At 43.3% G+C, this 16234-nt stretch overlaps 2 protein-coding genes across 5 annotated transcripts in view; both read left to right on the top strand.

Moving 5' to 3' along the window:
* rasgef1ba (RasGEF domain family, member 1Ba) overlaps positions 1-16234 on the top strand; it is a 78998-nt gene that overhangs the window by 50619 nt on the left and 12145 nt on the right. For 2 of the 3 annotated variants that reach the window (XM_064296668.1, XM_064296669.1), the window contains 3 exons: positions 12343-12525; positions 12653-12775; positions 13032-13169. In XM_064296668.1, coding sequence (XP_064152738.1) covers positions 12343-12525; positions 12653-12775; positions 13032-13169 — 444 coding nt within the window. Of the gene's footprint in view, positions 1-7390; positions 7648-12342; positions 12526-12652; positions 12776-13031; positions 13170-16234 lie in introns of those variants that run through there. The other variant, XM_064296670.1, reaches the window with a different exon arrangement.
* Positions 2247-4865, top strand: LOC135233283 (uncharacterized). 2 transcript variants are annotated; one of them, XM_064296665.1, is made up of 3 exons: positions 2247-2394; positions 3159-3629; positions 3843-4865. In XM_064296665.1, exons 1-3 carry the CDS (start codon positions 2343-2345, stop codon positions 4304-4306), a joined length of 987 nt encoding a protein of 328 aa, XP_064152735.1. In that variant the 5' UTR covers positions 2247-2342; the 3' UTR covers positions 4307-4865. The 2 variants fall into 2 exon arrangements, with proteins under 2 accessions (XP_064152735.1, XP_064152736.1); XM_064296666.1 differs by lacking the exon at positions 2247-2394 and adding an exon at positions 2401-2724.

Raw genomic sequence — 16234 nt, 5'->3', positions numbered from 1 at the left:
CTGAGGAGTTCTACTTGCGATTTAATTATGCTGGGACACGTCTTTCATTGTGCAGAACAGAGACACCAACATCTTGCATTCAGTTTCTGTGGTTTGATGGGCACATCCAAAACTCTTCAGCATTTTACAGATTTATTTAAGATGTTAATCTTCCATCGTTATTCTGAAAAGATAATTCTGTGTCACCCCCCAATGTAAATTTAAGCTGGTGGAAAAAAATTACATTGTCCATTTTGCTCATTATGCTAATCATTTCAATTACCTGTTCTGTTATTTGTGTGCAATATAATTGTGGAGTTTGCTGGGTTGACCTCTACTTGGGCTTGACTTTTACTTGACTTATGAGACACTATGTTCATAAAAGGGCCGACATACAGTACAATCTATGCAGTTTTGCAACAGCCTCCTCCCAGTAAACAACCATGTCAAAACTTCAGCATGTGATCATGCTGGGGCTGAATTCTTTAAATAGAGGGTGAACAAATCAGCAAGATTATCTTTAACTCATCTGTGGGTCTGTAGCTCTTTGCTTAGCAGATATGCCACTGGTCCAGGAAGAGTGTCATTGGATGGTAGGAGACTCTCCACTATTCACAGCTATAAATATACATTTGACTCTGCACTTGTTAATAAACTAGTAAATTAGAGGACTGGTTTTTTAAAAAGATGCGGCTTATATCAGGACTGTTGTTGCCATAGTAATATACTTCATGGGCTGACGATTTTGTAAAGTTGTGGTTATGGATCCCACCCGATCCCAAGAACACAGCCACATTCACTGACTATAAACGTGCAACATCCTTTCAACAACTGTTGCTTTGTTGGAACAGAGAAAAAGTAGGTGAACTCTTTCTCCAAAAAAATAATGTCACCACACAGGCTGCCTTAGAGTTACTTCAAGTGTATTTTCTCGCTTTATACTACAAGAGCCTTACACTTGCTTTGGACTGAAATAGCCCTATATAAAGCCAGCAGGTTGTCAGAAACTTTTATAAATATATAAAAATGGGCCATCTAAACATCTAAAACTGACTTCATGTAAAAAAGCAACCCAGCAAGTAGACTATCTATCTGTGTAAACAGAACGTTATAGCAACAAAACAAATATAGACCAAAAGGGAAACTGAAACATGAATAAAAGAAAAAAAGAAAAGAAAATGAAACCACTTTAAAATGTTGATTTAGAAGTCACAGATGCAGCCTAGATAAACCTGGCCTAGGCTGCATCTGTGACACCGGTCTGTTCATCAACAGCGATGGCACCTCAGGTGTGCTTTCCTGAAAATTGAAACTTTTTGGCTTGAGCAAACTTAAGGGGGCTTGTGCCAGAAAATAAGATCCTTCCACTGTTATGCCTGCAGGGGATCACAGGAGGAAGCTGAAGTGTATTTTGAGATTAGAGAAGTTCCTGGCTGCCAGGCAACATAAAAAGAAAATGGAAAAAGTCCAAAGCTTTGATTCTCTCTGGGGTGATAGCTTCCCAGCATATTTCACTGTGTTTTTACTGTAGGTGCACTCACATAATCATTTCACCCGTGTTACCCTTCTTCGTTTTGAGCTTGCTGACTCGTTTTTTTCTTTCTTCTTCTTCTAACCAAGGGTTGTACCACTTAAGGACACTACAACCCATCTTCACTGTAACTGTGAATATATCTGTGCCCCCACAGTAATTTACATCAACCAATGCTAATCTGATTCTTTCAGGGGAATGCCTATACATTCACTCTCACATTTTTTTTTCATTTTTTCTAAATGTGTTACAAACTGTAGGACACTCACCAAAATTCTGCAAAGCATAATACAGTACAAATATGACATAAAAAAATAAAAAACATCAACGTCTGATTTATATTTGAATTTATAGGGGACAATAGCACTCGATACCTCATTTATTTTTGCAAACAATAAAGCGTGATAACTACAGCAAGTTATCACACTTTCATCTCAAAATGACAAGTCAACATGTTTGATTGATTTATAATACATACCGGTGTCCTAAGTTCTCTCACTTGCGCAAAGGCTGTTTCCTCCCTGGCGTGCACATGATGAAAGCATTAGCTACCTTATGGGCTAAACTTAGCATTTACATGAGGTTATAACTACAAAACTTGCTTTAGAAAATTAGGTCGTAGGCATACTAGATTTTTTAGAAAATTTTCATCGCCACATATATATATATTATTTATTTATGACAAATAATATTAAATTACATTGTATTTATTACAAATTACAATCTCGGTGCTGCAGCTCCCTTCCATCTCCGTACTCTCTTTAAGTGACGTCACGCGCTGCGTCCAAGCCGGAAGCGTCGATGGCAAGTATTGGGTGGGTGGGCTAGCAGGATGAATCCTACAATGATAAACTCTACAAACTCAGTTTCTACATCGTCTAGAAGTAAGTTTGTTAAACGGAATTTTGTCATGTTTGAAGGATTACTTACTGAATGCAACAAGGCATTTAGACTCAAAAAACGCACCGGAGTTGAGCTGTTGGAAACCCGCTCGCTAACATGCTATAGCTTGCTAGCTACAATGTCGCGGTGACAGGGAGCGTGCGTTTTGCATGCCTAGTTTTTTCTAGTTCTAGTGCATGTTTATTATTGACGTTTCTAAGGATAAATGTTTTCCTTAGCCGTAAAAACTTTGTTTTATTGTCCCTTCGGTTGAAAATTTTTTTTTTTTCGTGATAAAGGACAAATATGTTTCAGGATCATCATTTTAACAGGTACATCCTTGTAGAATAGATCTACGACCTTTACAATAATTGAGTCCATTGTTTCCTCTCTTTGCGACTATTTGATTTACATAGCCTTCTTACAGTATGTTGTACAGTTACACAACAGTTTTTTTTTCTGAATCGGTTGGCTACTGCTAAACTACCAAGTTTCACAAACACTGATCCGCTTTACCGCCACAAAGACACAAAGAAAAGGAAGTTAAACTTTTTTTGATGAAAATTAGACTGTTTAATCAGACCGTCATCTAACTTAAAGAGCAAATAATTAGACACATTCGTATCTCTTTGTTCTAAAGTCTCTGTAGCCTACCGAACAATTTCATGGGCAAATCCGTCCCTAAATGTTGCTTTTAATGTGCTTTACTTTTGTCAACTTCGTTCTTTACTACCATCACTATTCTGGCTGTGTGCACATTGTGTAGGAAAGCGAGAAGCAGAGCGTTCTGTCAACTGGTCTGTGGAGGAGACCCAGGCGCTGCTGTGCGCTTGGAGCGATGAAAGGGTCCAAAAGTCTCTCTCCGAGAACCTGCGGAACAAGCATGTGTTCAAGCACCTCTCTGCCCGAATGAGCTCCCTGGGTTTCTCGCGCAGCCCTCACCAGTGTCGGCTGCGCGTGAAGACGCTGAAAGCCAACTATGTGCGAGCCAAGCTCCTGAGGAGCGTGGACGGAGGGCAGCCGTGCACGTTCAGGTATTACGCGGAGATGGACGCGGTTCTGGGAAGAACGCGGTCCACTGAGCACGGTATCCACGTAATCTCCGAAGTGAAATCGGAGGACGACCGCGAGGCATCCACGGACGAGTTCGAGTTTAGCAACCCCGGCTTCTCACAGTCCCTGCCCGTTGAAGGCCCTGCTGTTTTTATGGAACCACATATTGCTTCAATACCTACAAGTAAGATTTGCCAGAGTTTGTATTTCATGATCATAATCACAAGTGTTTCTTGTTTATATGTAGTTTATAAAATGGGACGTTGGTTAGCATATTAATCTTGCTAATGTAGTAGCTTCTCTACAGTTTTAGAAATGAGGTTCCTTAATGTTTCCTGATACATATTTTTTTGCATTTCTTCTGTGACATAGAATGTTTTGTACCTTTGTGTTTCAGCCATGTCCGTGGAAGAGGACCTGAGCTCCAAAACTCCAACACCACCCCTTCCACCACCACCGCCGCCACCGCACCCCCTGTCCCCACCCACGGCAGACCCCGGCAGGCCCCAGCCCCTGGAGCCGGCGATCCGGTACCTGGCCGACTGCTTCCAGCGGATGCTGTGGGAGTGGCGGCGGCTGGTGGAGCAGCTGGAGGGCCAGCGGCACGAGCAGGCGCGCTGGCAGCAGGAGCTCCTGGGCAGGTGGCTGGAGCAGCAGGACCGGCGGCAGCAGGAGGCCGCCGAGCGGGAGGCCCGGCGGGAGAGGGCGCGCATGGACCACGAGCTCCGCGTCCTGCAGCTGCTCACCGGCCTGCAGCGCCCCCCGCCCTGCCAGTGTGCCCAGCGCACATCCGCCCCCCAGCACAGACTGCCCCCCCACGACCGCGGCGCGCAGGAGAGGACAGACCAGGGGGCAGAGTGAAGCCTCTACTCCTGAACACACCTGTACTGCCCACAGGATCCAGGCTCTCCAACATGTATAGCATATTTAACTCTTTTTTTTTTTTGGTATTTAAATTCTTATTTTCTTTTTCTACAAGATGCTCAGTTGTGCTCTATAAACTTTTGTCAGAGGTCTGAAATGAGTAACTTTGCAACCAGATGTAATCTTATTGGTCAAGCCTTTTGAGATTTAAACTTTAGTTACACAAATTGTAAATCTAAGAAGTGCTTAGATTAATTAACTAAAATAAATTAAATTAAAATAAACAAAAAAATCATCATGGTTTTAAGCACCCTGTATGATGGTTCTTGTCTTGCCCCCTACATTTAAAATCATTTACAATAATTGTCTTTACAGATACTCTATTTAGTGTTGTACATAAAAGACAGTGTGTTGCCAGACATGATAAAACAAGACAATCGTTTCAGGAAATCTCAACAGTCAAGAATATTGTAATGTAAATAAATGTACAGCACATATAGCCTTGTTTTATAAAATTTCGATTTTTGTACCAATAAAAATGTTTGGTATCATTTGATTTAATATTTCCATTGCCTCTTTCCCTTGCTGCAATGTCCTGTATTGATTGTAGAGGTCAAGGATAAAGACGCACATCCTCTGAAACCAGTGAGGTCAGCTGATGGCTTCTTTATTGACAGAACAAGCTGTTGCAGCTACTGCTCGGGAGGACTGTGCAGCTGGTGCTGGTCACCACAGTGGTCACTGTAGAGGGGGTGGAGGGGACCATGCTGTCCCTTCCCGGGTTAGGCTGTGGCTAATCATGTCCTGTGGGACCTTTGTCCAAAGTAAGCTCTTGCCTGGCCTGTATTTGATCTGTGCCGTAGGATGCTTCACTGTGTTAACAAATGGTTGGTTTTACCTGAAGCTCCTCTGTAGAGCCCCAGTTTTAAAGCACTGGAATGCGACACATTATTTCATAACACTGCAACTATTTGGCCAGATATATGACTGGCTGCTAGATACAGAACTATCTGGCCAGGTATTCATATACCTGGCCAGATAGTTCTTACAACATATTCTTTTTAATTTTCTATTTTAGTGCTTGTATCCAGTTTGAACACAATAATTGCATTTTGAGCAGTTATAGTTTAACACTAGCTCTGCTGAAAATGGCTCAAGTTCTCTGCCGAGACCCGATCTTAGGCAGGGTTCCACTAGAGATGCATACCTTTTAAATCTCCTTTACAGTTGGGTGGAGGTGTGAAAATAGTTGTTACCTGGCTCGGACAGATTGGAAGCAATTATGTGGAAATGGCTCGAGAAGTCCAGCGTAGGTGTCGATGAATGCATCCTCTTTGAATACCCAACCGGTGGGTGTTGTGGTCTATTCAGTACAAAGGGAAGAAAGGAATGTGGAAAGGAGGTATGTAGCTATTCATATAACATCAGTTCAAATGCAGATTATTCTGAATGAAAAGTGCGACATAGCCCCTGCTGTCAAAGTTCTGAAATAATGGCTGCTCTTAAGCTGGGTCAGTAGGTCTAAAACAGCATGCTAAAATAATAGTGGATACAATGCATCTTATTATGGAATTATCCTAATCTTCACAAGATTCAAGCCGGAATATAATTAAAACACATCTGCAATGCCTTTGTAGATAGGCAAACAAACTAAAACTTCTGGCATCCATGATTTAGTGTTCATGGCAATTTCCACAAAAGGCACTTGGTGAAACTTCTCAGCCAAACCTGTTCAACCCATCAGAAGAACAGTAAAGAAGAAAGTAGAGCTTATTTTACATTGACTAATGAAATAATTTGAAGTGATTAAGTATTATGAGCATTATAGAAACTAGATTAATAGTGTACATGTATTCTTAGTTGGACGGTCTAGACAGGATTTCTAGATTGGTCTCCCCTGGTTATCAGGTAATGGAGTGCACCGGGGAGTAAATATGCTTTTGTGAAGGTCAGCATACTTCAGCCTGGACCTTTGACCCTCTCCGACTTGCAGCAAGAATGCAAACCACTTTGCTAAACAAATATGGAGTTTTTAAGAGCTAGCTTCACTGATTTCAAATGAAAATCCTGGTTCTGTCAGATGCAGATTGTCTTCCAGTAGTCTGCAAAATAGTAGTCAGCGTTCTTTTTAACCACTCCAACCACAAGGCATGGAACAAAACATTGCTGAATGCAGTGTGCTAAAAGATAGCAAACAGGATGTCCTTAAGTGAAAACATTAACTTTATCGCAAACTGTCTTTGCAATGTTGTACCTTGTTCATTTGATGGTACAGTATATTTGAGTTAGTAGTGTTTAGCATGCATGTGTATTCAAAATCCATATGCATTTCTTGGTGTGTGAGTTGTGTACGTGTGTGTGTGCAAACTTTGCCACCAGCCTATTTTATCTTGTTGCAATGTAAAACTCTTGTGAATTTCAGGCATGAGCATATTTTCATTGCAGTGATGAAGTTACCTTGCGCTTTGAAGTTGCACCCAGCATTGATTATTTTACCTTTGAACTTTTCTAGTTCTTGCCCATGGCTGTGGTTTTCATCCGAAGTTGTCAGCATTCCAACAATCCCACCCGCTGATCTCTGTATTTAATAAAGAGGTCAGTGGTCAAGCCCTAGGTCCATCCTATCTTTCAGCATTTTTGGAATTTGCCCTTTTGGAATTAGCCTCAGGAAACTGACAGGCAAATTAAGACGAATTAACTTTTTTGTAATTTTATTATTATTATTATTATTATTATTATTATTATTATTATTATATTGCACCGAATGAATAGTAGCAAGGAAGCATACCATTGGAACTGTTTTCCAGTGAATATATAGTATTTTTATTCAGTTATTTTTCCCCATGAATTTGATTCCCATACATTGGGGCTAACAGTTCTTTAAACAAGTGGGTGTCCGTATAATACAATTCATATGAAACATTACAATAAACAGCAGTACGCCCCTCACAGTTGATGGACAGGCTAAATGCTGCCGTAGTAGTTCCATGCTTCTCTTCTCTAATTGGCTCTTGCTGGTCATTGTAGTAGAATGTCACGAAGAAGGCGGTCTTTCCCGGCTCTTTGACTAATAGCCCTACATGTGAAGTCCGTAGTGTGTGGTTCAGTCAGTGGGTGGATGTGTCAGGAATTGTCATGTGTATGTATGTTTGGATATTCACAGATTCAACTTTAGGCAGCTGAACTGGGATGTATCTCTTTCATCTATTGTAAAGCGAAGTTTAACCATTTAAAGATAAGGATAGCTCGCCTACATTAAATAAATTGCAGGAGATCGGAGAGACGTGTGAACTGATTTAGAAGACTTAAAACCTACAAACTCAGATTTCAGTTTCGAGGTGAGTGGATAGTCTCATTTGTCTCTGCGTTTTGAAAACGATTTTATTGCGCTATGTGTTATATTTTTTTACCGTATCCAAGCGGTGATCTGTTTTCACCGACTATATTAATGCAAGTCTGTGCTGGGTGTACATGGATTAAGGCGCTGTTACTCCTCATATTAATAAACTGGCTGCATGTTCTGTATTTAAGATTTAATTTACATGCATAATCGGCAGAAAAGCAGTTGATTACAGTTTTGCTAATTCTTCCAGTGATAGGTTAACGTGACATTTTCATGTCTGATAAGAAGTAGCATTTACTTGGTGAATCGCTCTGCAGAAGAACTCACGCGGTGAAACGATGTATGGGTTTAGAAAAGCGCGAGTGCATGCATGATCACCCTTTTAATAAGCATTTGAAGCAGTTACAGATAGCCTTCTGAACTTGCCTTTGATGGTGACTGTAGATTATGGCCTTAAAATCCGTACATAATCGTCGTGATCGGGAGGTAATATTCGTAGAGAATTATCGTGCACCACTTGCTTTGACAATTAGCCTACATTGAGGTAACTCGGAGCGAGGGTTCACCGTCCTTACGTGTGTCGACCGCTTGGAATCGGTGGAATTGTTAGTGATTTTTAGTTGGGGGGAAAATATGGGAGTAGCGGAACCCAAGAACATCACACACTCCGCATGTCCGAGAACAGTGCTGTAATGTGTTATGTTGGACACTATCTGTAAGAAAATTTAAATAATCAAAATAAAAATGTCAGAATTATGCATACTGCAAATGATCAGAGGCATTTATTAGGCGGCACCTCTCAAACCGGCTCTACTATTGACTTTACAAATTGTAAAAGCATCTTTTATTGAGGGCATATCTAATGTGTGGTTCCCCATACTGAGACTTTTGGCATTCGTATTTCTTTGGACTATTTTTAGATGCACAGATCTTGGAGAGGTAAATAGGATTCTCTTGGCCACTGGACGTTTTCAGATCACGATCTCCTGTCCTTTTTTTGAGTGGTACAAAGAGAGCACTTTGATGCCTGAGTTCATATTACATCGCCACCTGCGTGCACTTTGTTAATGTTCATTGGAATCATGGGAATAGGAATGTTCTCACTGTACCTTGAGTCTAAACTGCTGACGTTATTGTGACTTGGAGGGACTTCGACCAAGGTATGATAATGTTTTTGTGCACCCTTCCGCCAAGATTCTGGAAGTAGTTTGCAATGTGAACAGAGTTCAGCTCGTGGGTAGCACTGGCGTGTGTAATTTGAGCACAGTTTCTGAGTCATTGTGAACCCCCCCCCCCCCACTGTATCATATGAGCAGTGTTTGTTTTAATATCTGCTTATATGATGCAGTTCACTGCATCTGTGGACGTGCTCTGTTTTTGATAGTGACCTGTGTTTTGTTTGTTGTTTGAATGACAGGACAGCTTTTGCTATATCATGATTGTCTTGTCCACTGGATAACTCACAGGGTCTCAGTTCTCCAGTGCAGTAGCTCCCAGCTATCACAAAATGTTGTCACAATGTTTCCAGAATGTTCCATCAATGTTATAACATTGTCAGTACATGGCAGCACCGTTGTGAGAACGTTTTTGTGTTAGCTGGGACAGACCCAAGAGGGACTGAGCCAGTCTTTCAGTTAGCGGATGTGTCAGGTGTCTCAAAGCCATGTGAGAAAACAGAAGTCTTGTTTATTCAGTTTCCCCACCATAAAAATCTACCAGGGGTTCTGGGTAGTTGCAGCGAACTGGAAACAAGTGTGGGAGCAATTTCCCGCATCCTGGCTTCAATTATATGGCTTTCTCTTCCCGGACGGTCTCTTATGGGCGGTCGTTAACACCTTGCTGGTGGGGCGGGATGTAAGTTTAGCCTCGGCGGCTATATAAAGTGAAATCCACCCACTCATCCTTCTCTGAGTGAAGCACTCATTGAAAAGCAAACTACAGCCAATTTGTGTATGAGTGCAGACTGGCTTTTCCTGGCGGTGCCATCCTGTTCTGGAGCAGTGTCTACGCTGTGAATCAATTCTCATTGAAATGTATGGGATTGCAGCACAGCAGTGCCTGTTGAATTGAATGTTTGAGTTGTATTGAATGTATTAGGCCTAAGTATAATTCATCCCTTTATTTTTGAGGTTTGGCGTGTTATGGTCGTCTGATACCAAACAGTGACAGTGCCGTTTCATAGCAGCCAAGCTTTTTAAAGGCCATTACTAATCTCCCAAATTTAGCTACCAGTGTGGGAGGAAGTCCCCTGTGAACCAAATTGCTGCGAGATGTTTTGACCCAGTCATCTTCTCAGCAGTGGTCAGAGATTACGGTCATCATGTGATGATGTCTTAACCGAACACTGTGCCAGTTTTGCAGCTGGGAGAATTTTTTTCCTGTTGATATTTTTTTTTATCATGATTTGCTTTGTTGAGCAATGGAGTGGAGAGTTTTCCAAAGAGGTCTCCTGGGATCGTTCTGGTTTCTTGACTGAGTTCCAGTTCCCTGGGTGTGGGGGCAGATGGCTTCACATGCTTCGCTGGCTTGATTAAACCGTAACCAAAACAATGTCCTATTTTTGGGCACTGTGTGTTTTTGTTTGTGTCCGTACACATGTGGTGGTAAGCTTAAGCCAACGCCGTCTTGAGGACGTTTGCCTTTGTCTGCGTGCACGCCCAACACGTGGCTCGTATGCATCTAACACCTGGAGCTGAAATGCAAGTCGTTTCAGATGTCCTGTTTGCAGTCTGCACCCGCTTTGTTTTAGACTTCTACAGGATTATGTGGCGATGCAGCTGCCATCTTTGGCCAATCAGGAGGTGCCGAGGCGGAGGGGGGCATTTGTATTCTGTTCGGAGTGCTGGGGCTTTGCCTCTACAATGGCCACCCAGACCCTTCTCTGGGCCCCCCACTGACGTCACCTGCACAGATGCACTCTGGTGCCACACACACACACGTGTTGTGCCTTTTCGCACGTCTGAGGATGTGGTGGAATCGCGTGTGCTGAAATGCTATTGATGTAGCATCATTAGCATTAACATCAGATGTAATGTAATGCTAATGTTGCTAGCAGTGTAGTGTTTCTAACCATTAAAAAAATAGGAAAGCCACTGTTGCAAAAAAACAAAATAAAAAATGTGGTATCAAAGTTGTATCAAGCAGCAGCTCATTCAATAGAATCTTTCGTAATTGTGTTTTAGTAACTTGTTTATTTTAGCATGTGATTTGGATCTAATGAGGATATTGATTAAATCATCCAAGTTTATCAACAGCACGATTGATTACTGGTTTAGTTTTGACACCATGTATTTAGGTCGGGTGTAGGCGATGTGGTTAATTAGAAAAGGTTTGAGGTTCTCTTTGTTTCTTCTTTTAAGAGGGAATTTCGGGAGGGAAGCTGCAGTCTTGACATTGATATTTCTCCACTCCACTGATCTCATTGCCACAGTTGAATGGGGGGGTGAGGTTGGGGGTGACTCTGATCTCTGAACAGATGCAGAGGACGCTGATCTGACTTCTAAGACTCTTTTTAATGCTAATATCCGTGGCCCAGCTTATGTTCCGTCTTATGGAAAAGGGGAACCCTGGCAACCCCCAAACTCCCTTTCTGACCCCAGCCCATGTGTGCTCACCCAAATGTCTCCCTGAATAGACGATGGGAGGAGGGTGGGGGGGGGGTGAGTTGCAGGCCGTGGAGTTGGCCATTGTCTGGGGGTCCCCTCGCCCCGTGCCGGGCCACTGAATGCCTCCATTGTGCGGTTTGGTGGCCCGCGGGAGCGCCTCTCCGTCACGGACACCGCTCGGAGGAAGAATCCGCCTAATCGCTTAATTGCCGGCAGGCTTTAGGAGGCAGTGTGAAAGGAGGTGTCATGGCGGCTCGCGATGGGCTCGCACAAGCGGGCCCAAAGTCAGGTGGTTCATTAGCATGGCAGCCTGGGTTCAGCCTGAGCAAGCAGGTGATTTTTTTTTGTTTTTGCTAGGATTGAGAAACGAACACAGAGAGTTCTGTGATGACCACCGAAATGTATGTTTTTACATGTATGCGGGGAGAGGGAGCGGGTTGTTCACGTCTTCCGACTCCGAAGAATCCTCCATTCAGTTGCTCGGTCCGTCTAATCCCCGGTTGGTCTTTGAATAAGTGTCATTCTGTTCGAAAAACCCTGATCTTCAGGTCAGAGTGTTCCTGGTTATCATGTCTCGTGTACGTGAGTCTGCTGTGCTGATGCCCATGTGAGCTAAGAGCTTGTGGGAGATTATTGTGCTTAAGTCAATGCGGGGGGAAGGTCTCGGCTCCCGAGCGATCCGGTGGTATCACGGTGGATTAGAAAGTGTGGTTTCTGCCATGCTCTCATGTGATTTGTATGGGACCAATCAGATGCTGATCACTGGAGTAGCAGATATGCACTAAAAACATTCACATGTATGGTTTTGCTGACAACTTTTAATGAAAATAGTAAGCTACTTACATCTTACTTCTTGCAGCCAAGGGTATGTCTTAAATAATTAAAAATGTATATTTTAAGTGTCTCTTAGGTCCACGGTCTAAGCTGCATGAGCTTTCTAGGGTTCTTTGAAAATATGAAAAAAAGCGCTTTCCTCAGAAATTGTGGTCAGCAAAATTTCTCCCGTTTGTGGCTTTTCCCAGAAATGTCCAGAGGACCAGGATTTGATCCAGTTTCCCATGAAAGTTTTTTAAATTTTTCAACAGGACAAGATGCCTCAAACTCCGCCATTTCCCACTGTGTTTGGCACCAGCGGTTACAACAGGAATCTCTACCAGACGGCGGAGGAGAGCTACTCCGGCCTGTATTACCATGAGAACAACCTCGTGTCAGGGTCTCTGGAAGCTCTCATTCAGCACTTAGTCCCCAACATGGACTACTACCCTGACGTGAGTGTCTGCACTCTCCCACGACACCTTGGTCAATTTTATGAGCAACTAATTCATGAAATCCAACTGTACTGTTGAAGTGGCTCTTTGCAATTTGTTGACGTGGCTTTCTGTTCTTCTGTCACAGAGGACGTACATCTTCACCTTCCTGCTGAGCTCCAGGGTGTTCATTCACCCTCACGAGCTGATGTCTAAGGTCTGCTACCTGTGTGTGGAGCACCAGAGACTCAGCGACCCCCAAGCTGATAAGGTACTGATCGCCCCAGCCTGTCCCTCTGCTCTCATTCCTAAACTCACCTTTAAAATCTTGTATTCAGTGTCCATACGTTCGATAAAATAATGTTTTTTAACGCCCATTCTTTTTCAACGATTTCACCTTTTCACCCATTCTTTGAAACTCATTATATTCCTCTTCATAGTAGTTTTTGATACATATTCTAAAGATTTGTATCTGAATGGAATGGCGGCTATATTAACTTCTGAACTCTGTTTTTCTGAAACGGCAGATGAGGATCCGAAAGATGGCGCCGAAGATCCTGCAGCTGCTGTCGGAGTGGACGGAGACCTTCCCGTACGACTTCCGGGACGAGCGCATGATGCGCAGCCTGAAGGAGCTCACGCAGCGATTGGCCAGCGGGGATGAGGTCAGTGTGCCAGCAGACAGTAGCTCCTGTTACACCCCAGCTCTCTCATAACTTTCTCTCTTAGGCACTTTCACTCTCTCTCTTTATCTGAATATCTTTAACTCCCTCTCTTTCCCTTTATCTCAATCTCTGTAACTCTTTTCGTACGCTCTCTGTCTCTTTCTTGAAGTTATCAGGTCATCTCCTGCCTCCTGGCTAGTCTCATTCACTGTGCCTGTAGGCAGGTGTTCCTTATTCAGTTTGTTGAATTACGAGTCTTGATCAACCTACTTTCTTGTTGGTTTTGATATGCTAGTTTTGATCTGTTTCTCCTTTTTTCCCTCTGCTTTCGGTTTGCTGAATATGTGCTCGCTGTACATCACTTCTTTTCCTTTCACATTAGTCCCCGTAGTACGTAGCACCGAAGAGCGAAGAAAAACATCTGCGTTTTGAAGTCTGTTTCCGTTTTTTATCCACCGGCTCCCAGCAGGGTATCATCTTAAAGCTTCTGATATGCATGCTCTTAACAGTGGAGAGAGAACGACCTGTGTTGGGTTTAAATGATCAAGCATGCCTGGATTAACAGTCGAATACCGTGCGCGAGGTTGCACAGTGGGGAATTGAGAGCAGGAATTGGCCCACCGGTTTTTTTTAGCTGCAGAACAGTTGGTTTTGGTTGGACGGGTTTGAAGAAAACCTTAAAAATTCAGATTTCTGGCTGTTACTGTAGCACTCTTACAGGGAATTTGATTAGTTGGGCTGATGTTGATTGCAACATAAAAGTTCCGGGAAACTGAAATGTATGATTTTCTGGTGTCGTTTTAATACTTTTTTGCATTTAGAATTGGCCCAGGAATATTTTTTAATGATTCCTTCAAAAAATACATAGAAAAGCCTGTGTTGAGACTTGCTTGCTTTCCCCCTTGGCTGAACGGCAGATTTTCAGTGGGCGGGGTTAACTTTGTACATTATATGTCACTAAAATGCTAAGACCAGTGAAATCCTTTCTACTTGTACTTTGCAAATAATGCTCTTGCCACTTTTGCGCAAGCAAGCAAAGTTGGAAATGCCTAAACATTGCACCTTCTCTGGATGCAGACAAACCAATAAGTTTTCTTAAAGAGACCCACAAGAAATGAGTTTCATTTCTGGAGGCCCACAGGCACTACAGTGTTGAATAACCACAATAGTTGATATTTGTTGTGCCCATTTTCGCAAGGAAGTCTACTATCTACAAAACAATGTGGATTTGCTAAAAAGCTAGTACTGGTGCATGGTGAATGGAAAACATTGTTTCTGAAGCATATCTGACCTGTTAAATTTCAGGGAAATTTGGGGACGTGTCGGTCATGAGTGGTAGTTTCCTACATGTAGTTTATGTGTCTTCAGTTTTCCTGGATTATGCACCAAATAAAGACTGTGGTAAATACAGGATAGCTCCTTAAATGTGTGTAGTCGGCATGTGAACTGCATTACGGTGGCCTGCTTCTAATGTTCTGTTCTAAACTTTGTTAGTTTTGTTTTTCTGACTTCACCTTAATGTTATTACCCCGACCTCCCCTCCATAACGCCCCGTGACTTGATGGTATTGAGTCAGGTCCACACACTGTATCCTGCCTGTGGCGTCTCATGTGTAACTTTCTTTGTATTGCCAGGAGGGGAATTACTGAGGCTAGCTAGAGGCAGCTAGGGTTCAGGCAGGCAGGCAGCGTTCCAACACGCTCGCTAACATCTGCTCAGTTGGACAGCTCCCTAAAGAAAGTGCCTTCTATTCAAAGAGCTTGTCTGGTGGCACAAAGTGTAGATACTGATTCTGCACCTTCTAAAACAATAAGGAGTGTTTAGAATGGTGAGACCATATGTGCCATTGGGTGACTAGTGTGCAGACTTTACCATCTCAGTAAAACCAGCCATGTGCACTGTCCATGTGATTTTGACTGCCTGCTAACTGTGAGACAGAATTCATAGTTCTTTGACTTTTTTGCTGCAGTAGGCAGTGATAGGCACTGTTGTTTTCCTTACAGTGTAGATGTTTGTGCACAACAATGTACAATGTGCGTGTGTGTATGTAAATGCATACAAGTGTGTGCATGTATACGTACATGCACCAGGAAGGTCCAAGAACAACAGAGACTGTCTCTAACCTTTGAATCGATTAGAAAGAGAGGGTTTGGACAGTAACAGTGTTCTCTATTGATCCCAGACACAGTACCAGTTTCCGGGAACAGCAGTGCACCTCACGTTATGGTGCAAGTTTGTCCCCTGGAACCTCTGACCTAACCTCCCCATACCAGCACCTGGAAAAACGCAACTGGGTCCTGGTTAGCTGTGCGCTGATTGGACTTTGCTGGCTGGCAAAGAATCCTAGAATAGAGTCTCTAACATCTGTTTGTGGAATATTCCAGAGACCACGTTTCTCTTTCAGGCTTGGTTTGCAAGAGCTGTCATAATGGAAGCACTTGGCTATATAGAGAAAGCTGAGGTCTGCTCCACAGCCAGTGAAAACAAGGCTTGCACCCCATGAGGGACCTGCTATGCCCACCCCCCAGAGCGAGGTCTAGAAGCCCCACCCCCTGTCCGAGCCGCCGCTTACATAAGAGGCAGCTTTCTGGAGCGGGTCATTTGATCCTGACAGGAAGTGATGTCACTTTGACGTGGGGAGGCGTGGGGAGGCTCAGTGACAGTGGTCGTGCCGTCAGCCCGGCTGCCGCTAGGTTGGTTTGCCAGCCCTGACTGACAAGGTGGGGCCAAAACGGAGTTTTTTTTAACGCGGGCCGTCACGACAGCCGAGCCACATGATGCTCGAAAATGCCAGCTAGTTATCTGCCGGACCTGTTTCTAAATATACCCCCTCTATTTGTGGTGGGCACAGAAGCCTCGGCAGATGGTAAAGTTTTGAGAGACGATCAGCGATTCCCTTTGATCCCCTGCCCAGACACATATAAACAAGCGTCTCTTTCATCACTGTAACGGGATCCTAGGAAACTACAGGCCGGGTCTATCAGTCAAGGTGTGATCAAATGATCCCACTTCTGTGAAGTCCGTTGTAGCTACTATTAATCTCCACTGAGAGCTCCATTTGCGGC

Source organism: Anguilla rostrata, chromosome 10 (assembly GCF_018555375.3).
Source record: "Anguilla rostrata isolate EN2019 chromosome 10, ASM1855537v3, whole genome shotgun sequence".
Classification (NCBI taxonomy): domain Eukaryota; kingdom Metazoa; phylum Chordata; class Actinopteri; order Anguilliformes; family Anguillidae; genus Anguilla; species Anguilla rostrata.
The sequence above is the reverse complement of the archived record's forward strand: the minus strand, read 5'-3'. Positions and strand labels throughout refer to the sequence as shown.